Source organism: Pterocles gutturalis, unplaced genomic scaffold (genome assembly GCF_000699245.1).
Source record: "Pterocles gutturalis isolate BGI_N339 unplaced genomic scaffold, ASM69924v1 scaffold15522, whole genome shotgun sequence".
Taxonomy (NCBI): domain Eukaryota; kingdom Metazoa; phylum Chordata; class Aves; order Pterocliformes; family Pteroclidae; genus Pterocles; species Pterocles gutturalis.
The window spans coordinates 37,567-63,510 of NW_010115675.1; the positions used below are offsets into that span (position 1 = coordinate 37,567).

General features: G+C 44.5%; 1 protein-coding gene across 1 annotated transcript in view; it reads right to left on the reverse strand.

The window, feature by feature from the left end:
• Positions 1–5,741: 5,741 nt before the first annotated feature.
• Positions 5,742–25,944, reverse strand: part of GTF2E1 (general transcription factor IIE, polypeptide 1, alpha 56kDa) — a 46,726-nt gene continuing 26,523 nt past the window's right edge. The window contains exons 2-4 of the mRNA XM_010075274.1: positions 14,467–14,668; positions 9,443–9,690; positions 5,742–6,172 (exon numbers count right to left, since the gene is read on the reverse strand). Of these exons, the coding sequence (XP_010073576.1) occupies positions 5,742–6,172; positions 9,443–9,690; positions 14,467–14,668 (881 nt within the window). The remainder of the gene's footprint in view (positions 6,173–9,442; positions 9,691–14,466; positions 14,669–25,944) is intronic.

The following is a 25,944-nucleotide window of genomic DNA, read 5'->3' on the forward strand; positions in this document are numbered from 1 at the left end:
AGGGATATTTTTTTTCACCGAATCCTCTTTGAAAGTTCACGTACGTTCAAACTGTTGAGATGTGCTTGAATCCCTCGGCTCATGTTAACTCCTTTCTGTGTGTGGGATAGTCTCTCTTAAACCCATCTCAAGGGGATGGGGCAAGGGGGGTCCCATGCACATTTCCAAGGCACTGCATAACGGCTGAGTGAAAACTGCCCATGGAAGTGAAGAGGAAAGTGGAGAAGTATCAGGAGAGCAATAAACAGGGCACATTTCTCCTCCTTAATCACTGCCCAGCCTTCAGGAGGTCTGCAGGGAGAGCTAATGGATTAAATACAGGTATTAAATGAAATCTTGGAAACGTTTCCCTTACCTGGCAGGACTGAGAAGCTGGCGATATGAGGGAGTGCTCCCAGTGTGTCCGGGCTGTAGGAGGCAGCCAAAGGAGTGAAGGCTGTGGTGGCTCGTAGCCAGACGTGGGATTTCATAACCTGGGTTTGCCCTCTTGGCCAATTCTGAAATTTCCTGAGTATGTATGTCCTTCAGCAGTTCCAGATGGACTCAACAGGGCACTCCTCAAGTTGCTTTTAGCCTGAGGAGGAGGTAAGTCTGTATTTTATTTCACTATGGGTACTTGCTGCAGTGCTTGGTGAGCCCCATGTACAAGGCACATGAGCACAAAGCCACAGCTCTTCTGCAGCCAAGACTACAGCAGTGTCCCAAGAGATGCTTTGATCAGTTATTGATGGGAGAGACAATTTGTGTGTGATCGAAGAGGGGTTGAGTTTATGAGAGCCCATCAGCACTGACCGGGAGAAGAAAACCAACCAGCACCTTTGCAAAGAGCAGGTATGAATAATCTGACCAAAATGACCCAACCCCATATGGGACAGGGCTGGTTCAGACACTGGAGGCTAAGCATACCCAGGTCAGCTGGTAGCAACCATTAAATGGTGCTTGGCTTACTGCTCTCCCGCCTCCCCCTCAATGTATGTTAAGAGGACACAGGAAAAGCATGGACTCTGCTAACAATGCCTGGTAAATTTGTCATTGGATCAGGCAGATTTCCATTATCAGAAGCACAGAAAAAAAAATGTTTACAGATAGGAGGATGGGAACTGAGTCAGGTTTCTCAGCTCTACGCACAATTTTAGCTTGCTTCAAAATTACCACTGGTCACCCTCCTTCTTCCAGCAAGTGATGGGGTGGCAGAGGCTCGTGATATGGATTCCAGGAGAAAAATAAGCAGAAGCACTATGTGAGGGCTTTAATCTCATCTGTGTGAGATGTAATTTTTCCTCCTTGCCAGATGTACCTTTTTTTGTACACAGACATTAGTGCTCGTGGAACAATATTTGATCAGCCTTAATTTTCAGGCTGGATCCCTGCCTGTTTCTTCAGCTGAGCAGCCCGAGGTTTCCTCCTGCTGCTGTGGCCAGCTCTCGGCAGGATTTGTGCATTTGTTGCTGTTTGCAGCCAGGGTGAAGCACACGCAGGGTCTCCAACGCACGGCAGTGGAGCTGAGTCGCTTCCCATGCAGCTGGCTCAGCCTCCTCTCTGCCATCCCTTGCTGGTTCATTAGCATCAAACTGTTCAAAGGGATGGAAATTAAATTATATTTAGGTCAGAAACATATTTTAAGCAAAAATACCTATTATATTTAAAGCATCTTGTTCAGAGACTCTCTGTCTGCTGCTTCCAGGATGGCTGCACAAATACTCACTGTCCTTAATATGTTTCTTAATGATACAGCAGGCGCTTCCAAAATCCGATTTTTGTTTAAATATAAATTAGGTTCATTCTCTCTCTCAATCCAATTAATGCTGGTAAATAAGAAACCTCCTTCTGGCAGCTCATTTAGGTATCCCAAACAGGCAAAAGCCCAGATGTCCCTGGATAACTTTGAGAGAAAATAGCTCTGCTATAGAGAGTGATGGGGCTGTAGTCCCGGACAGCCTGGCGCTGCCGGTGCTCTGCTCTCTGCTAGGAGACAGCAGGCAGGCAGGCAGCTTTCCAGGAGCACCAGCAGTCAGACATCACTCCCCATGCCCTGGGCTACCACTCTTTTAAGGCAGCGGCCTCTCCATGACTCTGTGCAATCACATCTTAAACAGCTTCAAGCGTCTGGCTACGCCTCCTATCAAGACTGTATGAGTGATGATCTCCTTGGACTTTATAAATATTGATCATTATTCTCGAAGCAGATCAACAGCCAGAAGCTACTTTTCAGCCCCAGCTCCTGCACTCCTGGAGAAAAAGCTGTGTTGACTCACAGTCAATACGCTTCAAACGGGAGTGATGCTCAGGGATCCTTGGCTGTCTGTGCTTAGATCAATACTCCAAATCTTCCTGTGAACAAGCCCTTGCCCAGGGCTTCCAGTGCCATACAGCAATACCAGTCCTGGAGCAGCCCAGAGCGATTTCTTGCAGCACTGCATGACAGCTCCCTCCTCCTCCCTCCTCCAAGGGATGGAGCCCACAGCCTCACTTGTTCATGGTGACACAAACCAGAGCAGAGGAGTGGGGCTGCTGCTGGTTCTCCTGCCTACCTGCTCACAAACTTTCCATGTCATGCATTTCATTCCTGAGACAATTTTCTCTCTCCTATGGGGCACAGCGGGAAATGGAGACCCAGGCACAGCAGGATTCCCCCCCCTCCAGGCCCCATCAAACTTCCCGGCAGCACGCCCTGGCGCTGCAGGCATCACGGAGGCAGGGCTCCTTAGATGTGTCAGGAAGGAGGTGATGCTATTCTTCTGCCTTTCCTCCAGGGGATCTTCAAATCCCTCGACTCTCACAGAGCAACAGTGTTTCATCTGAGTTTGTTTGAAGGAGGCAGCAACGCAGGGAGAGAAGTGTTGGATGGAGGAAGCGAATTTGTGGGAGCTTAGTAGAAAAGATTGAAACATTCCTGTTTTCCAGCATCGATAGTGATCTTCCCCTCCATCAGCAGCCCCACTGATCTGCTCTGGCCTGCTCTGTGCTGGGCCGGGGAGGACATCACTCTGGGGTGGTTTCCCTGACCCGCAATGGGAGCAGGGACAGAGGCAGCCCTCGCCCAGCTGGAAGAGGCACCTAGTGCCTCTGACCTTTGGAAAGGGGAGTATGAGCAGCTTGAAAAGTGCATTTTTCTTCCCAGCCTGAGCTGCAGTGCGCTGGCCTCAAGCACGCTCATCAGATAAAATGCACTTTAGACTGAAAGCAGACCCAGAAACTGGTTTGAATGGGGTTAGACAGAACATTCACCCAGGAAGGCTTCAGCGCTTGGCCATGCTCATGGTGTTATTGGGTTAGAGTTAACGCAGCACATGTGGTCCAGCAGCCAGAGGAAATGCCTGGGGCCTTCCTCAGAACTGATGGCTTTATCCCTTGCATTAACACCAACCTCCTGTCAGTGGCTGGCTTTGCTTGCAGCAGCAGCTGTTCTTCTTCTTCTGGCATGCATGCAGAGCCCTGCTTCAATTGCAGAAAAAAAAAAAAGAAAAGAAGGCAACATTGATTTTACATGCTCCTGTTCATTCAAACAGTGCTTGTCATGACAGGGCAGTAGCAGACTGTAGTTGTCCTTTGACAACAGCCCTAACCGTCTGGGAACAAAGCAGAGCAGCCGTTCTTTCCGAGAGCCAGAAGCTCTTAGAGAGGGCAGGAAACAATGACAGCATCTGCTCAAGTATCTTGACCTCGCCAGACCTCCTGAGGGCTGCATGTGGTGGATAAGAGACAGAAGGCATGCTCTACAAACCACTGCACCGATTCCCTCATGCTGGACATGCCTTGATGAATGACAAAAATTACAACCGCTGTACAAACCACAATTAAATGTGTTTATTAAGTAAACCCACAACTTTATAGATGATTATGCTGGATATAGATGCAGTATCAGTGCTCTTATAACAAACCCCAGTATTTCTTCACTTAAGCTTTAACAGACCTACAGTTTGATTTTGCAGACTAAAAGCTCAGTATAAACTCTGGTGAGTTAGGAGCATGAGTAGTTGTACTGTACTCAGGATTAGTTCTCAGTTTCTGTCTTTGGCTCCTTGTAAATGTACCTGCTTTTCTCCAGTGTTAACCTTGAATTCAACCAGATTAAATCTAGACAGAATTGGTACAACACTTTTTTTTTTCAGTTAGCTGATCACTCAATCTGACTTATCATCTCTGTGGCTTGATATCTACAAGCTTGGTACCAGATCTCGGAAGTCTGTCTACACAAGAGTACCATTTTAACTAGCAATACGTCTGTGAGACCTCTGCTATCAGCCTACACTTCCCTTGAGGAAAGAGGAAATGAACCTCTTCATTACCAGTGTAATGAAACATCTTTCCTGGAAGTGCAGGAGATTCCAGGTGGCATTCAAGGAAGCTCTGGTGAGGAGAAACAGCGTGCAGTGGGATTTCAAATAGTCATTCCCTCAAAGGAGAGCCTCAAAGTGTGTTTTTTCTTGAATTGAGTAAATCAAAATGATAAGCAAAGAACATTCACAACTAGGCACATGACAAATTGGAAGATGACAAAGGGGAGAAGTTTCTGGTTTTTATTTGTCTTTAAAATGACTTAAAAGCAAATTTAAAACACTATTTTAAAAAAGAGGGGGTTCAAAATATCAAGAAGCCGAAAATAAAACCGAAAAGGAGGCACTACAAGGTTAGCATAACACAGAAAGCATAGTTAGTATAAAACAGATTTACAGTCTCAGTGAACAGCAAATTCATTCTGCCCATGTAAATTGAACAGCATGTAATACTGCCCCTACCCTATGGAACACAAAATTCTTTTATCATTTTATTTTATTGTAGCACTGGATAGGAAAACACAACAATTGAAAAACCCCACATTTTCAATTGAAAGAGAAAAATGTTAAAAATATGATACTGCTCTATAGGCATTGATAAATGTTTTTCTATGATAAAAGAGTGTGCCAAAGCAGAATTCAAAATTGCATAATTCCTCTTAAAATGATACATCCTTGGTGTGACTGCCAATGAAAACTAGCTACACTATTTGTCTGTCACTGCCTGACTGAGACCTTGCCCACTACGAACCATCTGCAACACTAGAGTTGTTAGGCAGAAGTGACAGGCAGCAATACTGGAAAAGGAAGGTATCGCCTGGTAAGTCAGAGCGCTCTGACAGCTCAGATCTATGGAGGGCTTTCATTACACTGACAAAGACTGACTCTGTGTGCTTGCCAAGGCCTTCACTCTGCGTGTTTCAAGTTACACCTGACCTTGAGGTGCTAAGACCTAGTAAGGAGCAAAGTGGAGCAAGAAAAGGTTGCTGTCTACAGGACTGCTTAGAAATAGCCGCTCCGGTGGCCAGGGGCTGCTGGCAGGAGGTCAGCTACAAGCCCTACCCAAGCTTGCCATCAGCAGACGAGTGCTTCCCTCTCCTCCCCCCTCACTGAGCACAGGCAGCTGTAAGGTTACTTACAGCCTCCTCTGCAGAGCACTCTGATCAGACTACAGATCCCTTACATCCTCTGATGGCAGGGACGTGGACTTCACTAAGACCTGCAACAAAAATCAACCCAAAGCAATCAGGGGGAGACAGCTGCTGGGGCCTTGGAGAGGGTTAAAGCAGTGCCTGTGCGGGGCACCCTGAAGCAGATTTTTACCTTGCAAGCATCCTCACTTCTCCCCCTCTCTGGTGGGCAAGATGCCTGAGATTAGCAGTCCTGAGCCCCAGTGTCCCTGTGCACAGAGGAGGAAAGATGCCTAAAAAGTCACTTTTAAAAAAATTCCATGGCAGGAAGCAGTTAATCAAACATATCCTCAAACATGCGTCTCCCCATGGCTATGTAAACCTCTTTTTCTTCTGGCGTCATCTGGGCCACCAGCTCAGGGCGCTGGCTCACTTGGCTGTAAGAGTACGGCCGCCCAGCCACCATGACAGTGGGGTCTTCTGCCACCACCTCAAACTCTTCATCCTCCTCCTCATCCTCCAGCCCGTATGTTGTGGTGGCTGTGGTAGGAGGGCGGGGAGGAGATTCCTCCTCTGACTCGCTTGTCTCGCTCTCAGAGTCACTAGCATTGGCACCGGAGAGAGGAGCGGCACCTCCAACAGTGACTGTTGAAGCAGAAGGTGTCTTCTTCTCGTGGATAAGCAGAGCACGCATCACCTCCTCATTATCATCCAGAGCTGCCCGGCCCTCCTCACGCTCCTGGAAAGCATCCAGATCCCGGGCCCCTGCAAAGAGACACAAGGGAATGGTCATTTCCTCACAGAGATCTGGGCGACGGCCCTGAAGGCTTTCTGGACCGGTATTATTTACCGCCACTTGGCCAAGTCACACCCTTTCTCTACGCCAGCTCCTCCTCTCCCTTAAAGGACAGAGATATGTTTTTTGTCATAACAGCAGAGCAAGTATTGACATCTCCTTGGAGCTGGAAGGCCTGGAGTCGCTGCAGCTCCCAGCTGGGAGCCTTGGCCAGGAGCACATTGCAAGAGAAGACAGAAAATGCATGATGGGCAGGCACCTGGAAGAGACTCCCCAGGGAGGTGTCCAATTCAGGTGTCCCTCAGCTGGGCCGATGTACTTTCCTCACTGTGGAGCAGAAAGCAGTCCTTGGGGCCTAAATCTGGGCTTCCAGGTACCCAGACTATGCACCTAATGATGCCACTTGTTAGACACAGCAGGTATCTCAGCGCTGTTTCACAGGTGAACAAGCACAGGCTGTTTCCTTTTTGTCCCTCTGTTTACAGGTTGTATGACCACAGCCTGAAGGACTTGTGGTGATGACAAAGCCCATGGGGTGTTGCTGGCACAGACCATAAACACAGAACCAAAACCAGTCTCTGCCTTGTTGAGCTCCTCATTTTTAAGGATTAAGATGGAGAAGCAGATGAATCCAGGCAGACAGTGAGTATGTGGAAACCATGTGTTACAGAACAACATTCACAGTAGCCGCGTCTGATTAGCTCAAAGGTACACCTACTACCAGGCAGGAAGAGGAAGACCCCATTACAGGAACATGGTGGTAGCAAGCGGGATCTATCTCATGAAGCAGTTGCAGCTTACAGCCTGCAGCCAAGCTGTACAGCACAGCGTGGAAGGCTGCGTTAAAACAGCTCCTGCTCTCCAAGCCGAAACACTGCCCACACAGTCTCTCTGGCTCCCTACCTGGAGCTCTTATTTGAAGGGGATTGTAGTCTCCCAGCTGACAGACACATGGCCTGTGCTCCTCTTTCAGCAAGGCTTGGCTGTACAATAGCTGGGAGGGTTTGACATGGCTTGGGTAGGCAGGGTGTATGCAGTTCAGATTCAAAAGACAGAATTTGTTCAAAAAGTAGCATTGTGCAGAAAACTTCTCCTAATCCGACTTTTGCTCAGAGGGCTGGGAGTCCACCCAGCGCTAATAAACCTACAGGCAGGATGGGAAAAAAAAACCAAAACCACAACAAAAAAAGAAATGTAGAGAACCTTATGTAAACACAAGGCCTAAAAAGCAGGACAGACTCCCTATGGCAAACTTTCTCTCTTACACCAAAAGACGCTGCTATGAACAACGGCTGGAGCTGAGGTGACAGCGTTCTGTCTTCATAAATTAATGCCACTTGCCGCCTTCTCCAAGACATGGCCCTTCATAGTTTCAGGACCACATCCCTGCAGTTGGTACCCAAGCCTTTCCCTCCAGGGTCAAAAATGCATTAGTTACTTTTTTTAACTCAAGCTGAAAAAATGCTGAGAAACAGGTAAACTAAGGCAGTAAGTTCTGCATTTAGCACTAAAAGCCAGGGGAGTTTATGGTCACTCCTTTCCTGTGGTAAAATAAAGGCCAAAAGACCCACCTCTGACTTCACTGGACTTCTGTTTTCATTGTAAATGAAGTAGTAGTAACAGATGATGGCTACAACTACTAATATTAGTGCACTGGCAAAATCCTTGAAAGAAAGGAAGAATAAAGGCATTGTGTTGGCAGCCTTGTGCTCAGCCTGTTGCTTGTGACTGTAGAGCATAAGAGGTTATTGGAGAGCATCTCTGTGAAATAATATCATATCTCATCACGTAAGAGAGATGTGAAGCAACAACAGCCTGGGTTAGCTCCACAAAGGCTGACCTCGTGGCTCAGGAGTGGGGCTGTCTCTTGCTTGCAAGAATTGTTCCTGCCAGATCCAAACAGTGAATCTTTTCTGTCAGTGGTCCCCAGTTTTCTTTCTCCCTGTTTATGTCATCCAGGAGCTATATAAATGTGCTGGAACAGAAATTTCACGCTATTTACACATCCCTTCTGTGATCTCCAGAAGTGGTGGAGCTTAAGCAGTGATGCCATCATGCTGTAAGGAGATATACTCCCCCTCCATGTCCTTCAGTGGCATCAAGAAACCCTTATGCTGTGTACACCAAACGGTATCTCAAGGAGCCAATTTAAACTACAGGTGAATTACATGTCTAGCAGAAAAATGGGGTGAGAACTCACCATGGCTGGTGAGTAACAACAACATCTGCTATAGAGTGCAGGAGGAGGTTGTTTCAATTGCTCACTTGATTTAATCTATTTGGAAAATGTGTTGGGGTCTGTATGTTTGAAAGGCAAACAAGATAATTATGTATCTTCTGACCATTATTTCACATCCATTTTCTTCACTTCTGCTACACCTACATACTCCGCTCCTCTCCTGAGCACTGCACTGGTTCCAGGGTCTCACACTCCCACATGGCTTCGCCTTTGCTGTCTTCTCTTCCCAGGGCATCAACAGTTTCAGTCTATAATCCTTAAATGACTTGGAAGATTGCATCTATTAATTCCCTACTGCAAAAATCATAAAAGGTCTCTATTTCCTAATTTTAGTGTGTAAGTTGAAACAACACTCTTACCAAAGTGGAATGTTTCTGCTTATGGTTACAAGATCTTGACTACTGCCTATGGACAACCTGACCCCAACATGAATGACAAGAAAAACAAAGATAAGGAGAAACAAACAGAAAGCAATAAAGACTCACAGGCCATGATGACAGACCTTTCTACTGTACTTCCAGAAGCTTTATTTCTGATATATTCTTCAGATAAAGCACATTTTGAAAAACAGTTGGCAAGAAGAAAGTTGGGAGCACAAAAACACTGATGGTAGATTTGGTAGGCTTCAGAGTCACTGAATGTTAATAAATATTACTTTTCAGCAGTGACCTATTAGGGAGGCAGCTTTCTAGATGAAACTGAAAGACCTTCATCCAAAAGCAATAAACTCTCAAGGTGGAAGATGTAACACATAATTAACATTTTACAAGCACAAATAATTTTGTGAGTAACTCATCTTTACTGACCTAGATCCTGGACCTAATAAATCAGGACTTTTCACATCTACCTACATAGAGGTGCTCTGCACAGCAGAGGGGAGCAGGCAAAATCTGGACTGATGGGAGCAGCAGCTGTACACACACAGGGGAACATATTTTTGACAGCACTCTAAGAGCATCACATAAGCAGAGCACTATTTCTGGTCTCTGAATTTTCTTACCGTCTTTGATTTCATCAGGGTCATAAGCCCCCTGCACTGTGCTCTCCCGTAGCCAAATTGGTCTTTCTCTGGCCGGCTTTCCTTCACTTGCAGGCCGGTTAAGATCCTCCTGGTCCTCCATGCTGATGACAACATTCTGGGTATACAAGTCCTCATATGATGGTCCTTTTGTAGTCCATGCTTCCCGATGGTGTCCACCTGCAAGGCCAGCTGCCGTCCCCGAACCAGCACCAGCTGCGCGTTCCTTACTACATAAAAGTCAAAGAGATAAAAACAGAGTGCTCAGAACAAGCCCTTTCTTGGCCCCTCATTAAAAAACCTAAACTACAGTTAGTTATCTCCCATGATCTGTACTGAATACTTGCGTTCTCATTTCTAACACGTGGTGTCAGGAATTTCTACACCAGCTTGCTGGTTTGGGGAACTTGGGGATCTCTAACAGGAAACCCTACAGGAGGCCACGGCAACTCCCATAACAGACGCTGAAAAGAAGAAGCAGCACCAAGGCTGCTGATGCACTCATGTGAAAACAAACATAAAGGTCCAGAATACCCCCAAATAAAAGCCACAGCAGCAAAACATAGTCGAACAGTAATCTGGTATTTGGAAAAGTCTCTTCAACACAGCAACAATATACTGCACAAAAAAAGCACTAAAGTTCAAACAAGTCAGATGATAGGCCTAGAGACCCAGCATGCTCAGATCTGTGAACCATTATTAATCACAGGACTCGTGAAATAGTTAACTTACCATGAAAAACACAGTTCAAACCTTTGCTTGAATTGTGAGTGACCATGCCCACGATAAATCGCATCTCCTGTGTTAGACAGATGTGTACTATCCACAGACACAGCCTTGGGAGGACCGGGGAGTCCAGGCAGGGAGGAGAAAGATGAAAGGGCAACTTCAAACCAGAGGACTGGGGCTTTGTGTGGTGATGGTGTGTGGGAGGAGGCAAGACAGAACTGTCTTCATCGTGGAAAAGCTGGAGAAAGAAAGGCGATGACCGATGCAAAGGGTATGCCAGTCAAAGCCTCGCCCTCCTCTGTTTTCTGAGAGGAGCTGCAGCCTGCATGCTTTCCTCCAGGCTCCCTTCTAGTGCAGGAGACTGATGGAGAAAAGAAACATTCCCTCTTGCATCTGATGGAAAGAGGACAGCAGCTGGAGTATTTTCTGCACAGTGATGGCAATGAGCCTAAAATACTCTCTATGGCCTGTGCTGCTACATATGCATTGATCAGGGAACGCAGCTGAATGGAAACTCACTGCTGCCTGGGTGGGAAAAACCAAATGTGACCGTTCCTCTACTTCAAAATCGTATCTCATCTTCTCAGAGAAACTGATTCACTGCACACTGTGCCCACCCTCAGCCATATAATTTCAGTCATCTGACTGACTGCGTTAGCTAAGGCTTTTCACAGGTAGCAGACCTGCCTGGACCCTTCCTCTTGTCCAGAGCAAATCCATCAAGGATGCTCACAGTGTCGCTGCTCTGCTGCCAGCTGAGTTGGCAGAAGTTGTCACTGAGCATGGTTCAGTCACTGCTACTTACCCAATGACCTTTCCTCCAACCAAGAAGTTTAAAATAAGGTAGCATTTGGAGAAGACCTGAATAATATGCATTTTTTTTTAAATTCAGCAAGGACTTAACCACTGCTTGATGAGCTAATTCTGCTGGATTTTTAGGGGTAAACAGCAAGGGAAAAATATGCAGGTAAGTGATCGTCCCTCTTCCACAGATAAAAAAAATACTGGTGTGTTCAGCTGCAGTTTGCATTGAGCGCTACTCAGAGCCTCCCAATAGTGAGTTTGCTGGGGTCTGTCAACAAAGTACTCCACAGCATCCCTGTTAGCATGTGGCCACATGCTAACCAGTTCTCTCCTGCAGCCAGCCCCACCAGGAGAGGTTCACAGCATCCTTGGATTTTGGGGCAGAAGACTCACGCACGTGTATTGCTTATATAACCTGAGGAACCACACAGAGCCCTTCTTCCCAGTGCGTTATTTCAAGTGTTGGCACCTTTCAGCTCCTCCAAGACAAGCGTGTGTTCTGTGAAAAGCACCACTCTGCTTCCCACACAATAGAAATCTAACTAGCGTTTCCCTGACGATTTTATGTAATCCACTTTCCTCACAAGATACACAATGCAGCTCTCCCCCAAGCTCTCCCTCCCCATGACTGCAGCGTGACAGCTACATACGCGGTAGTGCCACGAACTGGCTAATAATGCTTCTGCTCAGAGGTCCCCACTGGTGTCCCTGAAATGGACTTTTTTCCTACATGGTATCAGTTAGCAGGAAAACATTTATTCCATGTCAGGAACATTTCAAAAATTAAGATAACAACTTTAAGAGACACCTACAGTATGAATTACTTTAAGGCATCTACTGCAAAGTCCCACACTTAGGTGGAATCATCTAGACACTGTCTACTTTCAGACCCTGCTGAGCCTTGTAAACATGTCTCAATTTACTTTCTCATTTGTGGAACTGCATCTTCAGCAACACTGCTGGTAGGAGTCAGCAACCCCTCAAGACTAGGTGACCACGGGAATACTCCTTACTGCCAAAAGAGATCTTACTGTTCAGCAACCCTGTTCCAAAGTACAGGATTAAACACCACGGATCAGGCACCAGCCAGATGCATGAGCTGCCTTATGGGCAGCACAGAGCAGGTGAAGGGAATGCGTTCCTACATGTCTCTCACTCACTTAGATCCAAGATCTGCTTCTCCCACCTAGGTCTAGACTTTGCATGGCCATCCTGCAACGAGGACCTGCTCAGATGGTGGCAGGTCAATGGCCCAGATGTGGCTACATTTGCTCTGTTACCTACCAGTTGTTTTACCCTGATGGAAATCTCTTAATGTGTGGTTAGCTGCCTTTAAAGGTGAGAGAAATAATCCGTGACATAGCTGAGGTATGGCCCACAGAAACCAGACTGTGCAACAGTGAAACAACTTGAAATTTTCATCTCAATCCTGCCCAGACTATTTAAGAAAAGGTCTTGCATAATGGAATAATTCTTTTTTGTGCCGTGTTTGAAATAAAGCACTTTTTCACTTAGCTGCTATTAAGAGCTTCTACTTTACAGCAGACAACACATGGTCCTTGATAGCATGACCACAAAAAATTAATTCTGTCAAGATTTTTGTTATATAAAATCTTGCTATTTTGACATAAGAAAATGGAGGGGATATTAAAATCCATGTAGAAAACCACTTAGGTAAAACAGGTTTCTTTTGAAACCTGTGGAGCTAATTCATGCTCTGCCAAGATGAAGAACATTAATGACCTCTTAGAAAGATATAAATAAAGATCTGCCCAGTTTCCCATGGCATGTGAATGACAATTATGCAATGTCAGTGTGGTCACTTAGAGCTGTAACTCTCCTGAAAACACACAAAGTTGCGTGCATTGGTGCAAAGAGAAGATGCAGGCACTTTGTGACCTTTTCTGTTTGTTTCAGAATCATCAAATGTCACTTTTGTCAATTATTTCAGGTACTCAACACTCCATAAAACCAGAGAAAATAAATAACCCAGCTGGGTTTGGCACTTTTAAAAAAAACTCAAATCTCATAGACGTGCTTCCATGCAATTAGGTGCTTTGAAATAATAAGAGTTAATAAATAATTAAATCATTGTATGTGAAGTTGTTTTCAAGTAAGCATTTAAAAAGCCGCCATTTGTCATTCCTTGTACAGAGTAATTAATCATTTACACGGTTCTTTAAGTATTTAAGAGTCAAGTAAGTGGGTGCTGCTATTTAATCATGGGACTGCACCAGGCTTCTGCTGTGACAATTTCCTGTGCACAGAAGAGGAAGACTGAGAACTTACTCTCTTTTTGGTGAGGTTATCTCAGTTCTACTACAGAAAAGGGGTTTTTAAAGCAAAGTCTAGTGATTCAGTTTGGGTATAAAGGCTTCAAAGACTCCCCATATCACCAAAGACATATTGAGTGACCTTGGAAAACTCTCTTCCCCTCTCTATATTGCTTCTGTTTTTCTCCCAGAATGATGAGGAAAATTAACTACCCTCTTGGCTAGAAAAAGTCTATGAATAGACAAAGAATTTTTTATTATATTAATTAGAAACTGTCTAGCATTAATATATGAGGAACATTCTCTCTCAAGGTTAGCTTGAGAGAAAAAAAAGAGTATCCTGCTTGCTCTCCCATTAACTAAAGCCAAGCACCCCAAGGCACTATGGGGAATGCTTCCCCTCGTGGTACATTTTTTTCCTCCCCTGTGTGTTTAATTAATTTTTTTAAACACAGAGAAGTGCATCACATTTCACTACGGCTGACAAAACTGTCAGCTCCCCACATCTTTCTGCATTATTTAAACATCATCTGTTTTTGTACAGCTAGGAATGTTCTGAAAGAAAGTGTCATTTCCCCTGGGTAGGAACATTTTAAAGAGATTTTGACTATAACATGGTCTCCTCCTGAAAAGAAGAGGTGTGTAACAAGTAGGAGAAAAGCAGAAGAAAAAATACCCTTATTACAATTAATGTCTTTGAACCAGAATGTTGTTATATATTAATATGAAACGCAAAATGCAGAATGCAGATAGCTTAGTTTCAAAATCTGGGTAGAAGCAAAAGGAATAGATGAAAGATAAGGGGTTGAGAGCCAGACAGTGTACATGGCAACTTCAGAGCTTTGCCAAATGGCTGCAGTTTGCATTTCTTAAATACTGGGGCAAGGGCTTCACATACATACCCCAATGCAGCACAACAAGCAGCAGGCAATTCAAGTACCCCACCCCACAGAAAACTACACACAGGAGAGACTGACCAAAAGAATAGTAATCTGCCTGGTTTTGTAAAAAATGGCTGTGGCCCTTTGTCTCCTTATAAACCACACATTCCTTGGGGAATCTGTCAGTCGCTTGCACAGCAGGTGCTGAATAAGTCCTCAATGCAGCCAGAGGCTGCATGAGGTTTGGGAAAACCTCACAGAGAAGACGAACTCACTACACGGAAGCAGCGCAGTGAGAGAAGACCAGGTGCATTCCCACCTCTGCTTCAGGGCAGGAATCTCAGTGGGTTCTGGCTCAAGGATTTCATAGGCTAAGTTAACATCTTCTGTCTCACGAAGCAGCGCATAGATGGGCTCAATCTGCTCATTAAATCTTGCCACGAGTGTCCTTGCATCCTTTTTGGGCATTGCCGACTCATCTTCTTCCACTTCAGTCTCGCAGAAAGTACAGCGGAAAGTTCCTAAAACGAAAAAAGTTGCTAAGTGTTGGAAGGAAAGCAGCAGGCCCAGCTCTTTAGACAGCCTTTTAAACAGCAGTGCTTTACTGTTTTCTTAGCTTGATGCTAAATAGCTTTTCTGCCCCTGAAAATCCCTTCCCACACACAGTGTACCTGTAAGCAAACAACAAAGCAAGCATTTTGATACCATCCAGTGATACCCAGTTGGGTACAGTTTCTCGCTCTGAAAAGCCCAGATGAGCTGCAGTACCTCTCCCAAGACATCTCCTTATCTCACTGCCTCTTTCTTGCTGCACATTTTAAATGTCAGCTACAGCTGGGCTGTGATAAAAAGCTTCACAACATACTCCTAGGATTTCAAATATCATCTCTTTCAGGTGCTCACACTGGTATCTCCCAGGGCATGTGAACAAACTAATTTCACAATGAAGCAGGGTGTAGTTTTACACTGTACCAACCACTCTGCAGTAACTGCTGGTATACCCATTTTCACTCTGCAACTAACACAAAAAAGACAGCTTCTCTTTCTGTTTCAGGGCCAAAATATTCAAAACAGTCATTACTGCAGAGCAGCAAATGCAAAAACGTATCCCACCTAACCCCTGTATTAACTTATTGAAATTAAGAATGGCAATTAAGAACAAGCTCATTTTACAGACTTCATCAGGATCTATAAAAACAGGTCAAACATAAAGGCAACAGAAATCATTGCATGGCAATGCAGTTACAAAAAACTTACTGAACTCCTGCAGAGCAGGCTTTTCAGTTTCATCGCTCCATTTGCAAGTAGAACCCTTAGGGTAGTACATGCACAGCAGGACCTTACCATATGGTCCACTATGAGGGGAGCAGCACAGCGTAATGACTTATCCTTGCAAGTGCTGGACTAAGAACATAGCTCTGCCTCAGAATGCTTACACCCAGAGCGATGCTTACAGCCTTCTCGATTTCTCCTGTCCCTGCCTAATTGTTAAATTTATTTATTCTGTGACATGTACACACATATAGCATCATCTCTCAGTGAAGAAAGGACTCTCAATGAACTATAAAGAAAGTTAATTCTGTCCCAGCTGAAACCAGGACAATACCCCAGTGAAAAAAGGGAGCCTGAGGATATGCCATATCAGGGAAATTATAAGCTTATGTCTAAAAATCAGTATTAGAATCCGTATTGACACCTGCTATGTCACCGACGCTATGTACAAACACAGTCGAAAGAATGGAGTTTGCCCAGGGCACGTGGGCATGACGTAATGAGGCAGGCTGGCAAGCCAGGCTTCTGGTATCCTCTCTTGAGGCTTACACAGATTTGCTAGTCTTGTCACTCCATTTTTCAGTGTACCTCTTTCTCTGGCTGTATGACAGCGACAAAAACAGACCTAACTTCTTCACTGATGGCTGTGAGGGCTAGACAATGCTTGCACACTTCTTGGAAAAGACACAAAAGCACGGTTTATGACAGGAGGCAGATCTGTTGCCTCTCACCACAGTCTGTAGATGCAGTTTCTATCTTGGCACCATATGAAGCAACTTTTGCTCATTGTTACTTATAAACTAATGCGAGTGTGCTGTATATGTGGTCTGTAATATGTATACATTTCCTGCAATAAACTCTCTCTTTAGAAAGTTTGTCCTACCTACATGTAAAAGCTAGAGCACCCAACAACAGCAGTATGCAAAGTAAAGGATAAGTGGATAAAGTGCTCTTCTCTCCCATCCAAGCATGAAACACTGCTTATTTTTTCAGGCTGTAAAAATGCCCCTACTGATTCAGAAACTGTACATTACATAAGCTGTCAGCCCTGCAAAAACTGAACCTGAAGTTTGGTCTCCTTCTCCCACATCAGAGGCCATCGGCGTGACAAACTGGCAAATTGGATCAATTTAAAATAATTAGCACATCCCAGTTCCCATAATGGACTAAGTGAACAAACACAGGTTAATAAGGAAAACTCTTTTTCCATGCCCCTCCCCCCCAAAGTCCTGTTACAAGTTCCTAAGACAGCTCAGACTTTTCACACTTCCATCTGTGTATTCACAAAAGATTATGATCATAGGGAGAATGGTTCCAATTCAGAGTACCAAAAAATCAGAAAGTAAACACAGGGCTAATGAAATGGAACTCCTAAAGTCATCATGGATTTGCTGCAACTTCCACCCCTCAGGGTTCTTAATAGGAAAAAATAAGTTAATAGATGAATTATGTAAGGAATCTGTGAATGAGTGAAATGACAAGCTTCCTCCATTAATACGCTGATTTTTTTCGAGGTGATGCAGCATTTCACAAGAGGCATATGTGATTAGAGAGCTGGGAATTTGCTTTGCCATGGCAGATGGTATTTATATGCTGCAAACCTCTTTCATTAGACTTTAGGAGGTCACAAAATGTCACCTGAGCTTTTGCGACACGACGCATCACATCAGCAGTGACACACGTTCCTTACCGATATGAATTGCATGTGACAAACATGAAGTAGTGGCCATCCAAAGGATGAGAATGGCAATGATCCTACTCCAACAATGTATTTCTTCCTTCAGCCCTCACACAACTGATAGTTTTCCATTCAAATATGCAGCATAAACCAGGACAAGTAGATATCCTGGAGTGAACGGACATGACACTTTCCTGCTTCTTGGAAGTGTTAATGGAGAGCACATACAACCCCCTCCCTCCACATATGTCAGGCACTCAACAGACCTCTCTGGCTGCACATTAAAAACCAGCCATCTGAAAGAGATCTCATCTGCTCTCAGGCTCTGCAGGGCAGATACGCTGGTAATCTGGTTCCCCAAGTCATACTAAGATTAAAGCAGCCCAAGCTCTGAAGTATAGGGCCAGAATATTTAGAGATAATTCCTAATGACCTGATTTCACTTCAGAGAAGGAAAAGGTCAACTGCCCACGTGCACTGCATGCGCGATGTCCAAGCGTGCATACTGCACCGGCTATAATTAACAGATTTAACTGGCTACAGCCTCCCAAGACTGAGCCCAGGTCCTGCTCACACCCTTTCCAAAGGGTTTGAGCCTCATCTCCAGTCCAACAAGGTGTCTTCCTTCCACTCTGTCCTTTGGGATACTGCCCTAGACTGTAACTACTCCGGTACTTGCAAACTATTTAATTTTCAACCAAAGCTTATTCCCATTCATTTCAAACCTATTTACTGTTGTGCCAAAAACCATACCTCAGCTGGGCTAGCTTCCATCTTGCCGTTAATCCTTCACGTATATGTACAAACTGCTCTCTTACTCCTCCCTTCGCCTTCATTTTGCAAGGCTCAATAAGCCACAAATCTTTCTTTGCTTTTTAAAACTGGCCACCCATTCCTCTAACTACGTTACCAGCCTCATTGGGCACTTTCCCCAGTTTGCTCTCTTCTCTCTGCTGTAAAGCTGTAAGTATATACAAGTGTCCAGAGGAGTTCTCCCAAAAGCCCAACGGCATTAGTGCTTCTCTGATAGCCACTGAGACCTTTTAAGACCACAGTGTAACAGACCATGAAAGTGCTGCCTCAATTACCACAAGAGCTAGCAATACTCCGAGATCTTTCTTCCTCCTTTGTAGTTTCCAGGTGATGAGCTTCACATTTAGAAGAGACATTTGCATTAGATGCTAGGTGCATAACACTGTACTTTATACTGTAATGTCAGCTCTTTTTTATTCCTCCAGCCTTCATCCTCATCCAGTTCGTTATTTTTAACTGCATCACAAAACATTAAGCTAATTTATTTTCAAAATCTCCCACAACTTTCTTTTAGAAGTAGCATTATTACCATTAAATGGAGAGAGAGCTAAGGCACAGATGGCACAATTTCAGAAGTATCTGCTGATTTGAGCAGTACTTGATTTGAGATGCCTAAGAAATGCTTTTCTGAAACTTTGTTTCAGAAAAGAGCACACAGTATTTTCACCAGTCTGCTTCTATGCTCTAGAACTGGGCATCTCAAACAAGTTAGCGACAAGAAGTTAGCAACAAGTTAGCAACAACAGCTAATGATAGCCTTTGAAAAGTTTAGCTCAAAATGACTAGTCCAAGACCACTCAGAAACCCATTTGTCCTGGAGGATCAGATCATGTTCCTGTGACTACTACAGCCTTTTTCTTCAAGTAATTCCCTGACTCTCACACTGCACATTTTTCCTTCTTCTGCAGCAAGCCAGAAAAAAAGTGCATTATATGTGCACAGCTCATCTCTGTTACTGAGCAAAGCATATGTTTTGTGGGGGAAAAAATTATGTGGTAGAGAAAAAGGTACAGGCTGTATAAGCAACTATCATTTCATCACTCTCTAAACCCAAGTGCTTAACTTGATGTAAAAAACAGAATATTAAGACCTTGAGGAAAGGAGAGGAGTGTCCTAGGTTCCTACCAACAGGAAGCTGGACAAATGCCTCCTGCCATGTGATGTTGTGCCGACAGCCGTGTGGTTAACTTGCAGACCCGGAGCCCTCAGTTCTGCACAGGCCTCTGCCGTTTGACCGAATGACATAACAGAGAAGATCACAACCTGCCAGCGCTGCACGGATTGGCTGCAGAGGGAGCAGGATGCCTCACCAGCTTGTTTCCTGGCCACAAAGGGAAGATGAGAAGGAAACATCTCGGGTCCTGCTCCAGCTCCTCTGAAGAGATGTGCTTTGTGGGAACCTGCTGTCCTACCCGCTAGCCCCAAGCCTGGGGTTTCCTATCCAGCTCTTCCATCCGCTCCCATCCCAGATCCTTTTCCCCACTCTGATGGTCCTGTTCTTCTTGCTAGCAAGTCCTAGTCTATCTAGTCCTGCCTTCTCAGCCTGGGCTTCTCTCACTTCTCAGACTTCCCTGACCAACTTTCTTTTCCTGGGCTGCTTTTTCCAATCTCAGCTTCTCCCCACTCTCGTGGCTCTCAGCTCCACGCTCTTTGATCAGCTAATTTTGCTTCTCAGTTTGAACCCTGATCATCAGTTTAATTTCCTGTTTCACGATCTTTTAACAGCACACATTCAGAACATTGTAACATAGGCAAAGGAATATACATTTCTCCAGTCTCCTCTTCCATTTTCTCATCAGCCCATTCTTCAAAATGGACAAACTGTTTTTTGATTAAACTTTCCTAAGAAATTCAAATTTAGTTGGATGCATAGAACAGAAAAAGTCAGCATAGAACAGAAAACTATTAAAGGAAGTGTTTGACAAAGTTTTGAAAAGAACGAAACCCACAGAGCGATTCCTACACCCACCCTCTGCAAACGACCCAGGCTCATGTAATAGAAATACCTAGCAACCTAAGTAATAGGCAGTGCTGTCAGTGCAAATTATAATTAACTTCCTTTCATTTCTCATTGATTTTCAAGATTTAGAGGACTGTTTACGACAGCACCTAGAGGCATTTCTCTCCTGAATCATTAAAGACACAAACAGTAGGCTGAGCGGCTACAACAGACCTGGATCATTAGTTACCATAACATACTCTACATTAGGATAGAAGGAAAAATACAAATACTCACCTACTAAAAGTAGCAACCTGAGGGGTTAAATTGAAGCAAAGAGAGTGTTAGTGACCTTAATAGACTGAGCTAGTAACAGAGCTAATTGTTAAAACAGTTGCTTGTTAACTGGATTAACGATAACGCAGATTAGACTGTAGGAGCTGTTGATCTTTAGTGACTCCCAGGCTTAAACAGACTTCTGAGCCTTCATTCAACTGTCCTCGGCATCTCATCGAGAAAGCAACCCACCGTGTCTGAGTGGGCAATGCACTTCTGCCTCAAGGAAAGGTAAGTCTCCTGTCGATTTTATCGGGTAGCCTTCCCTGGCCCCATCTCTCTTTTCTCCCCACACTGGAGACCTATAGTCCCCAGTACATTTGTACTCACATTTGACTTCCAAAACCCCAGTTGTTTTAGGCAAAAAAATAGAGAAACCCACCAATAAAATCTATCTCCTGAACACCACAGCAATACCATTCTGTCTTGCAAGTAATTCAGTGTTTCTACACATGCACTAAAAGAACCGATCACAGAGCACACTGTGTTACATAAAATGTAATGCCACATCTCATCTTTCTGAGACAGGTTTCATGGTCCACTGGATCTCAAGCTCTTGAGGACACTCCACAGCCCAGGGCTGACTGCAGTACTCTCTTATCTTGAAACGTGACACAGAAAGTGTATGGTTTTTTCTTAGTCCTGTTTGGGGTAGTCCAGAGCAGATGCTGTTGCCAGAGCTTCTTACAGAACAAGAACAAACACTGGACCATGTGTCAGAAATGTCAGTGTTTTAGGAAGATTTGCTAACCCCACTTCTGGAATAAAACAACCAGCTTTGCCATTGAAACCCAAAATGCATCAGGCTTCATCCAAACAGTCTGAAAAGGCTTGCTTTAAAATTTCTAACGACAGAGAACATAAGGTGTATTGCAACTGAGATGTGTAACACTGGGCAGAGACAGTGACAGAGCAAATCCAGAACGTGTGGGTGTTGTCTGAAAGCAGAGAACTGAAAAGTACACAGGACGAGGCTGCCCAGAGGAGATGGCCAGTGCAGTGGCTGTAGTTTGAAACGGAGTACGCAGCACCCCTGTGACCGGCACTACTACCAAATTGTGACACTCGCCAGATAAGGCCTGAACAGACGTGAACATGGACTGCTAAATACAGCACCCTTGCCCCTACAGAACCGTCACCTCTCTTCGTAACAGGCTAAGAACCTACAGCATCTCCTCTATCCCTCTCTGTCTTTCCTGAAGAGCTACTACCAAGTACACTGAGTTAGGATTATGGGCAGGAAGGATAGCAGCAACCAATACTAAAGGCTGCCTGATGCCTCCTATTATCAGATCCTAGACTGAAATTTGCTAAAACATCTTTATATCGCAATTCTGCCTCAGATGAGTGAGGAAGCATGTGGAAGGCATGTTTATAAAATGCCAAGCACAGCAGTTCAGCTAGAAATAGGGCTAGGAACAAACAACGTAACGAATACTGTAATCTGAAGAGAGATTTTAATCTCTTCATGAATTTTTCTGCAGTATCTGAATTCTTGAGAAAGTTGTGTTATCTACAGTTTACAAATGACATCAATAACTTAAAATGAAGATAAAAAAATTCCTTTTAGCTTTATATGCATTGAATCCTGACCCACTTTCTCCCAGGTACATACATATTCTAGTACAAATCCTACTGAGCTATGACAGCAATACTTCTCAGTATCAGACTGTGAGGTTTTAAGACAGGTTTCTGTAAATCAGAGAACGAGCCAGGATTGTTCACCTTCAAACAGCTTGTTCTCACTGGCCTGTTCAATATGAAATGGGACTGTATGGTGGAGGTAGGAGGATAAAATCTAAGTTCTCGGGATAGCATTCAGCTATCTAGCCCACATGTAGAAGAGGTTTGTGAAGGACTCTTATATACTTCTGGTCTCCAAATCAGCCTTCAAGAAAGGTTTATTCTATGAATTCACTAAGTGCAAAAGCCAGCATTTGATCATACAATTCAACACCATTTCATAACATATGCACACCAAGATATAGCTCTGACTTTTGAGTACCGGATTTTGAGCCTTAATAATGTTTCTTAAACATTTTTCTGGCTTAATATAGACTCAGAGTATTGAATTGCCCACCAGGTATTAAACACAGAGTAAACATTTCATTTGTGATTAATGTCAATCAGTTTCTTTTCAAAGCTTCTGTTACCGTAATATAGATGTAGCAGACACAGCATTTAAGGGCACTTCTGCAGTAGCACTATTTCTGATTAAGATGAGATAATTCTGTCAGAAACATGTTCAAAAGGGTTCAAAACTGCAACTCACCAACATACGAAAAATGATCAAAACAATTTTTTTTTTTTTTTTAAATAAAAACATGGTGGCAACTTAAAGAAAAGATAAAGGCATACTCTTAAACGGACAGCAGGATTAGCCAATGATGAAAGAAATTTACTTTATAATGGCCATTAACCAGTGTCTCACTATAATCAGAAGGAAATTTCACTTAGTCAGTGCATATGTTCATGTATTATTTATTCTCCCTGAGAGCAGTGTGTAAACGTATAAAAATTGAGGGACTGGCAGTCCTGGAAACAGAAGGTCTCTCTGTTAAGCTGCAGAGCGAATTTTACTCAGCCAGCTATATTATCCTAGGCAAAATTTGGAAAAATGGTGGTGCTGGAATGTTATTACAGATGGCCAAGAATAATGTCCAGCACTTGTTCTGCACCCTCTCGGCACAAAATGAACCCTGCTGTTAACAATAAAAATAGGAATTGCTGAGATAGGACACCCTTGGCAACACCTTTGAATACATAAGGACAGCATTTTTCTTCCCTGAAAATCTCAAGCATTTAGGGTCAGGGAAACAGAAGGTTTCAGAGGCTTGTTCCAGACCCCCTGTTTGAGGCAAACATGAAACACTTCCCATGCCTGAGATCCATTTGTTAAACCACACCAGACTTCTGATTTTCTGGAAGAGGTCTATTCTTCCATGTTTGCTGTCACTACCAAATCTCTTTAGTAACATACAACAGACTCCCTGAGGAGAGAGATTAAAAATCTGGCACACCTACTATGCCACTTGCAGTCAAAAAGGGCTTCAAATTTGACAGATGATAGCTCAGAAATGCCAACAACTGAAAGCCTTTACTTTCAAATTCTCTTCAGAGTTAACGTGTGGCAAGAAAAAATTCCCTACTGCATGAGCTTCCTCTACAAAGTTACTTGGGCCACCAATAGAGAAACAATATAGATTAATAAAAAAAAAAAATTACAATGTCATTAACTCCTCATTAGAATAAACTCCAGTTAAAAAGAAAGGTACCCAAGGGAACATGCCGTGGATGCTGAGACTCTGCATTTCATGTAAATCTGCCCATGTACACACAAGAAATCTATTTAAGAACAAAGAGCAAGAATGAAATCCTTAAACCACTGTCCCAAGGCAGTATTTGAAAGGCTAACCGGGCCAATGTCAGAAGCATGTGTTTCCATACCAGTGCTTCAAGCAGTGGCCAGCCTTGGGATGGCAGCAGCTGACAACGGCAAGAGGAAGAAAAGCAGCGAGCTCCAACCCACCATGGTGTTTCCAGCCTTATTTTCAGTGGCGTCAAATGATGGGCCAACACCAGGTTGACAAGCTGCTCTTCAGTCTACCTTCCCCTTTTTCTTTTCCAGAAGGCTTTGGAGGCCCTTTGCAACAACCAAAGCAGGTTTTCCAGATGTTGATTACTTAAGAACAAAGACACTTTATTATCAGAACAGACGTCACGTTACCCTCCTTCCTGAAGCTCTGGGATAGCTCATGGGCAACACTCGCCATCTATTTACTAGTGTAAGAGATCATGCTTCAGCTTTTGAAAGGTGCCCCAGCAAAAAAATACACAATAGTATGTGATAAAAACAGGTATTGCCCTCCAATTGACTTTTTGCAATTTACTTTTTGCTGGGAATATGAAGAACGATGGAAGCTGGCATTTTCTACTCAACTAACTTGTGTTCTCAGCTATATAAAAGGTGAAAGATCCCCTTCTGAGACTTGTGCACATACCCTTTGCCTGGAAGTCCAACCTTTTAACCGCTGCCTCACACAATATTTTTATAAATCTGTTGATTCTTTTCATATTTCTCACATTTTATCACACAAAGCCTCACTTGTTACCTGCCATCAAGAAAACAGGAATATCCATGTATTCTTTTTTGTACCTTTATATATTCTTCTGGATAGTCATGCCACCCCCTGTTCTTGTTTCTTCTTTTAAAAACTCCTTCATGCCTAAGTTCTTCTTTCTTCTTTACTCTCAAAGGAAATATATTTCCCCCCTTCCTGATGAAAACTGGGCATGCCAAATGAGACAACCCAAACCGCTTTGAGTAACGCTGCATGAAGGGCCACCTCTCATGGCTGGGAAAGGATTACAGCCGAGGCAGACCCCAGCTGCAGGACCCCCTGTACATAACCCGACGCTCAGCACTGCGGCCAGAGACAGCAGAAGGGAGTGAAGAGAAGTCAAAAGAAGAGCGATGGCAAAGCTTCCTCCAAAGACGGTGCACTCAATGCCTGCCCACCCTCATTCTCTCTCTGTCCGTACGGAGCCATTAGAGTGATGGGAGTGGCACTGAAAGCTTGGGCAGCACTTCGTGGCTGAGGCAGCAGCTGGCAGTTCATTAAGTAGAAAAGAGAGCACAAATGGAAAGAGAGGCTTCCTGGGACTGAGTTGAGCTCCAAACTGTGGGAAGGTGCCAGAATCGCCATGGAGAAAAAAAAGTTGGCTGTTTCTAAGCGGCAGAATCACACAGATGCTGGGAGGTAACCTGGAGCAGAAAGGGAAGCTAACACTCACCAGGTCTACAAAAATGTTGGACAAAGAAATGGGGGTGTGGACGGGATGCACAGGACACCTAACAGGGCACCAGGTGAAATGTGCAGGAGAAACTGCTGAGGCTGCTCAAATCCTTGCCCATGATACTGGGCAGGATCTCTTGTGAAGATGGGACTGAGGTCTGGGTAGCTCTCTCCCAGCCTGCCTCAGAGAAGAAAGCAACCATAGAGATTTATTTTTTACCTTCCCAGAGAACAACCTTGTCTATTCCTTTTTTTTTGACTCGTGCAATGGGCCTACATAGGTGAGAGGGACTAAAACAACAGCATGGCCTAGCAAGACAGTCGCAAGTGCCACGGGCACATGTTAAAAAACAAGATTTCTGCTAGCAACCATTCAAAGACCAAATTCCCAGCACTCTCACCTCTATTACCTGCCTGGAAAGGAGGTGGTGTTTCATTTACTGCTCTTTTTAAAGGAAAAATATCTTCTGCAGCCAAGGGCAATTTTTACTTTCTGTACTGCATACTCTCATCACAGGTTTCATGGTAAAACTGAGTAGCGCTCACCGATAGAGCCAGGCACCTCCACACTGCAGGGTTTGTACATAACCCTGTGTCACGGTTTTGTGGGGGGGGTTTTGTCTGGTAGCAGGGAGGGGCCACAGTAATGGCTCCTGTAAAGTAGCTGCAAAAAGTTTCCCCGAGCTCCCAGTCTGCTCTGGCGGCAAGGGAGGGGTTACACAGGTGGCTCCCTCCTGTAAGTGACTGTAAAGGGCTCAATCCCCCTGCCCAGCTTCAGGCTGGACCCACCCCAGGCCAGGGCTGAGCCAATCGGCGCCTCTGCCAATAACATATTTAAGAGGGGGCACAGAACAATGGGTTGGCGTGGCCCCGGGCAGAGCCCAGCTCGGGCGGGCAGGTGTGGCTGTCCAGCCACCTGCTCGGCTTCTGCGAACCGGCCTGCCGTAGCCCAAGCCTCCGCCA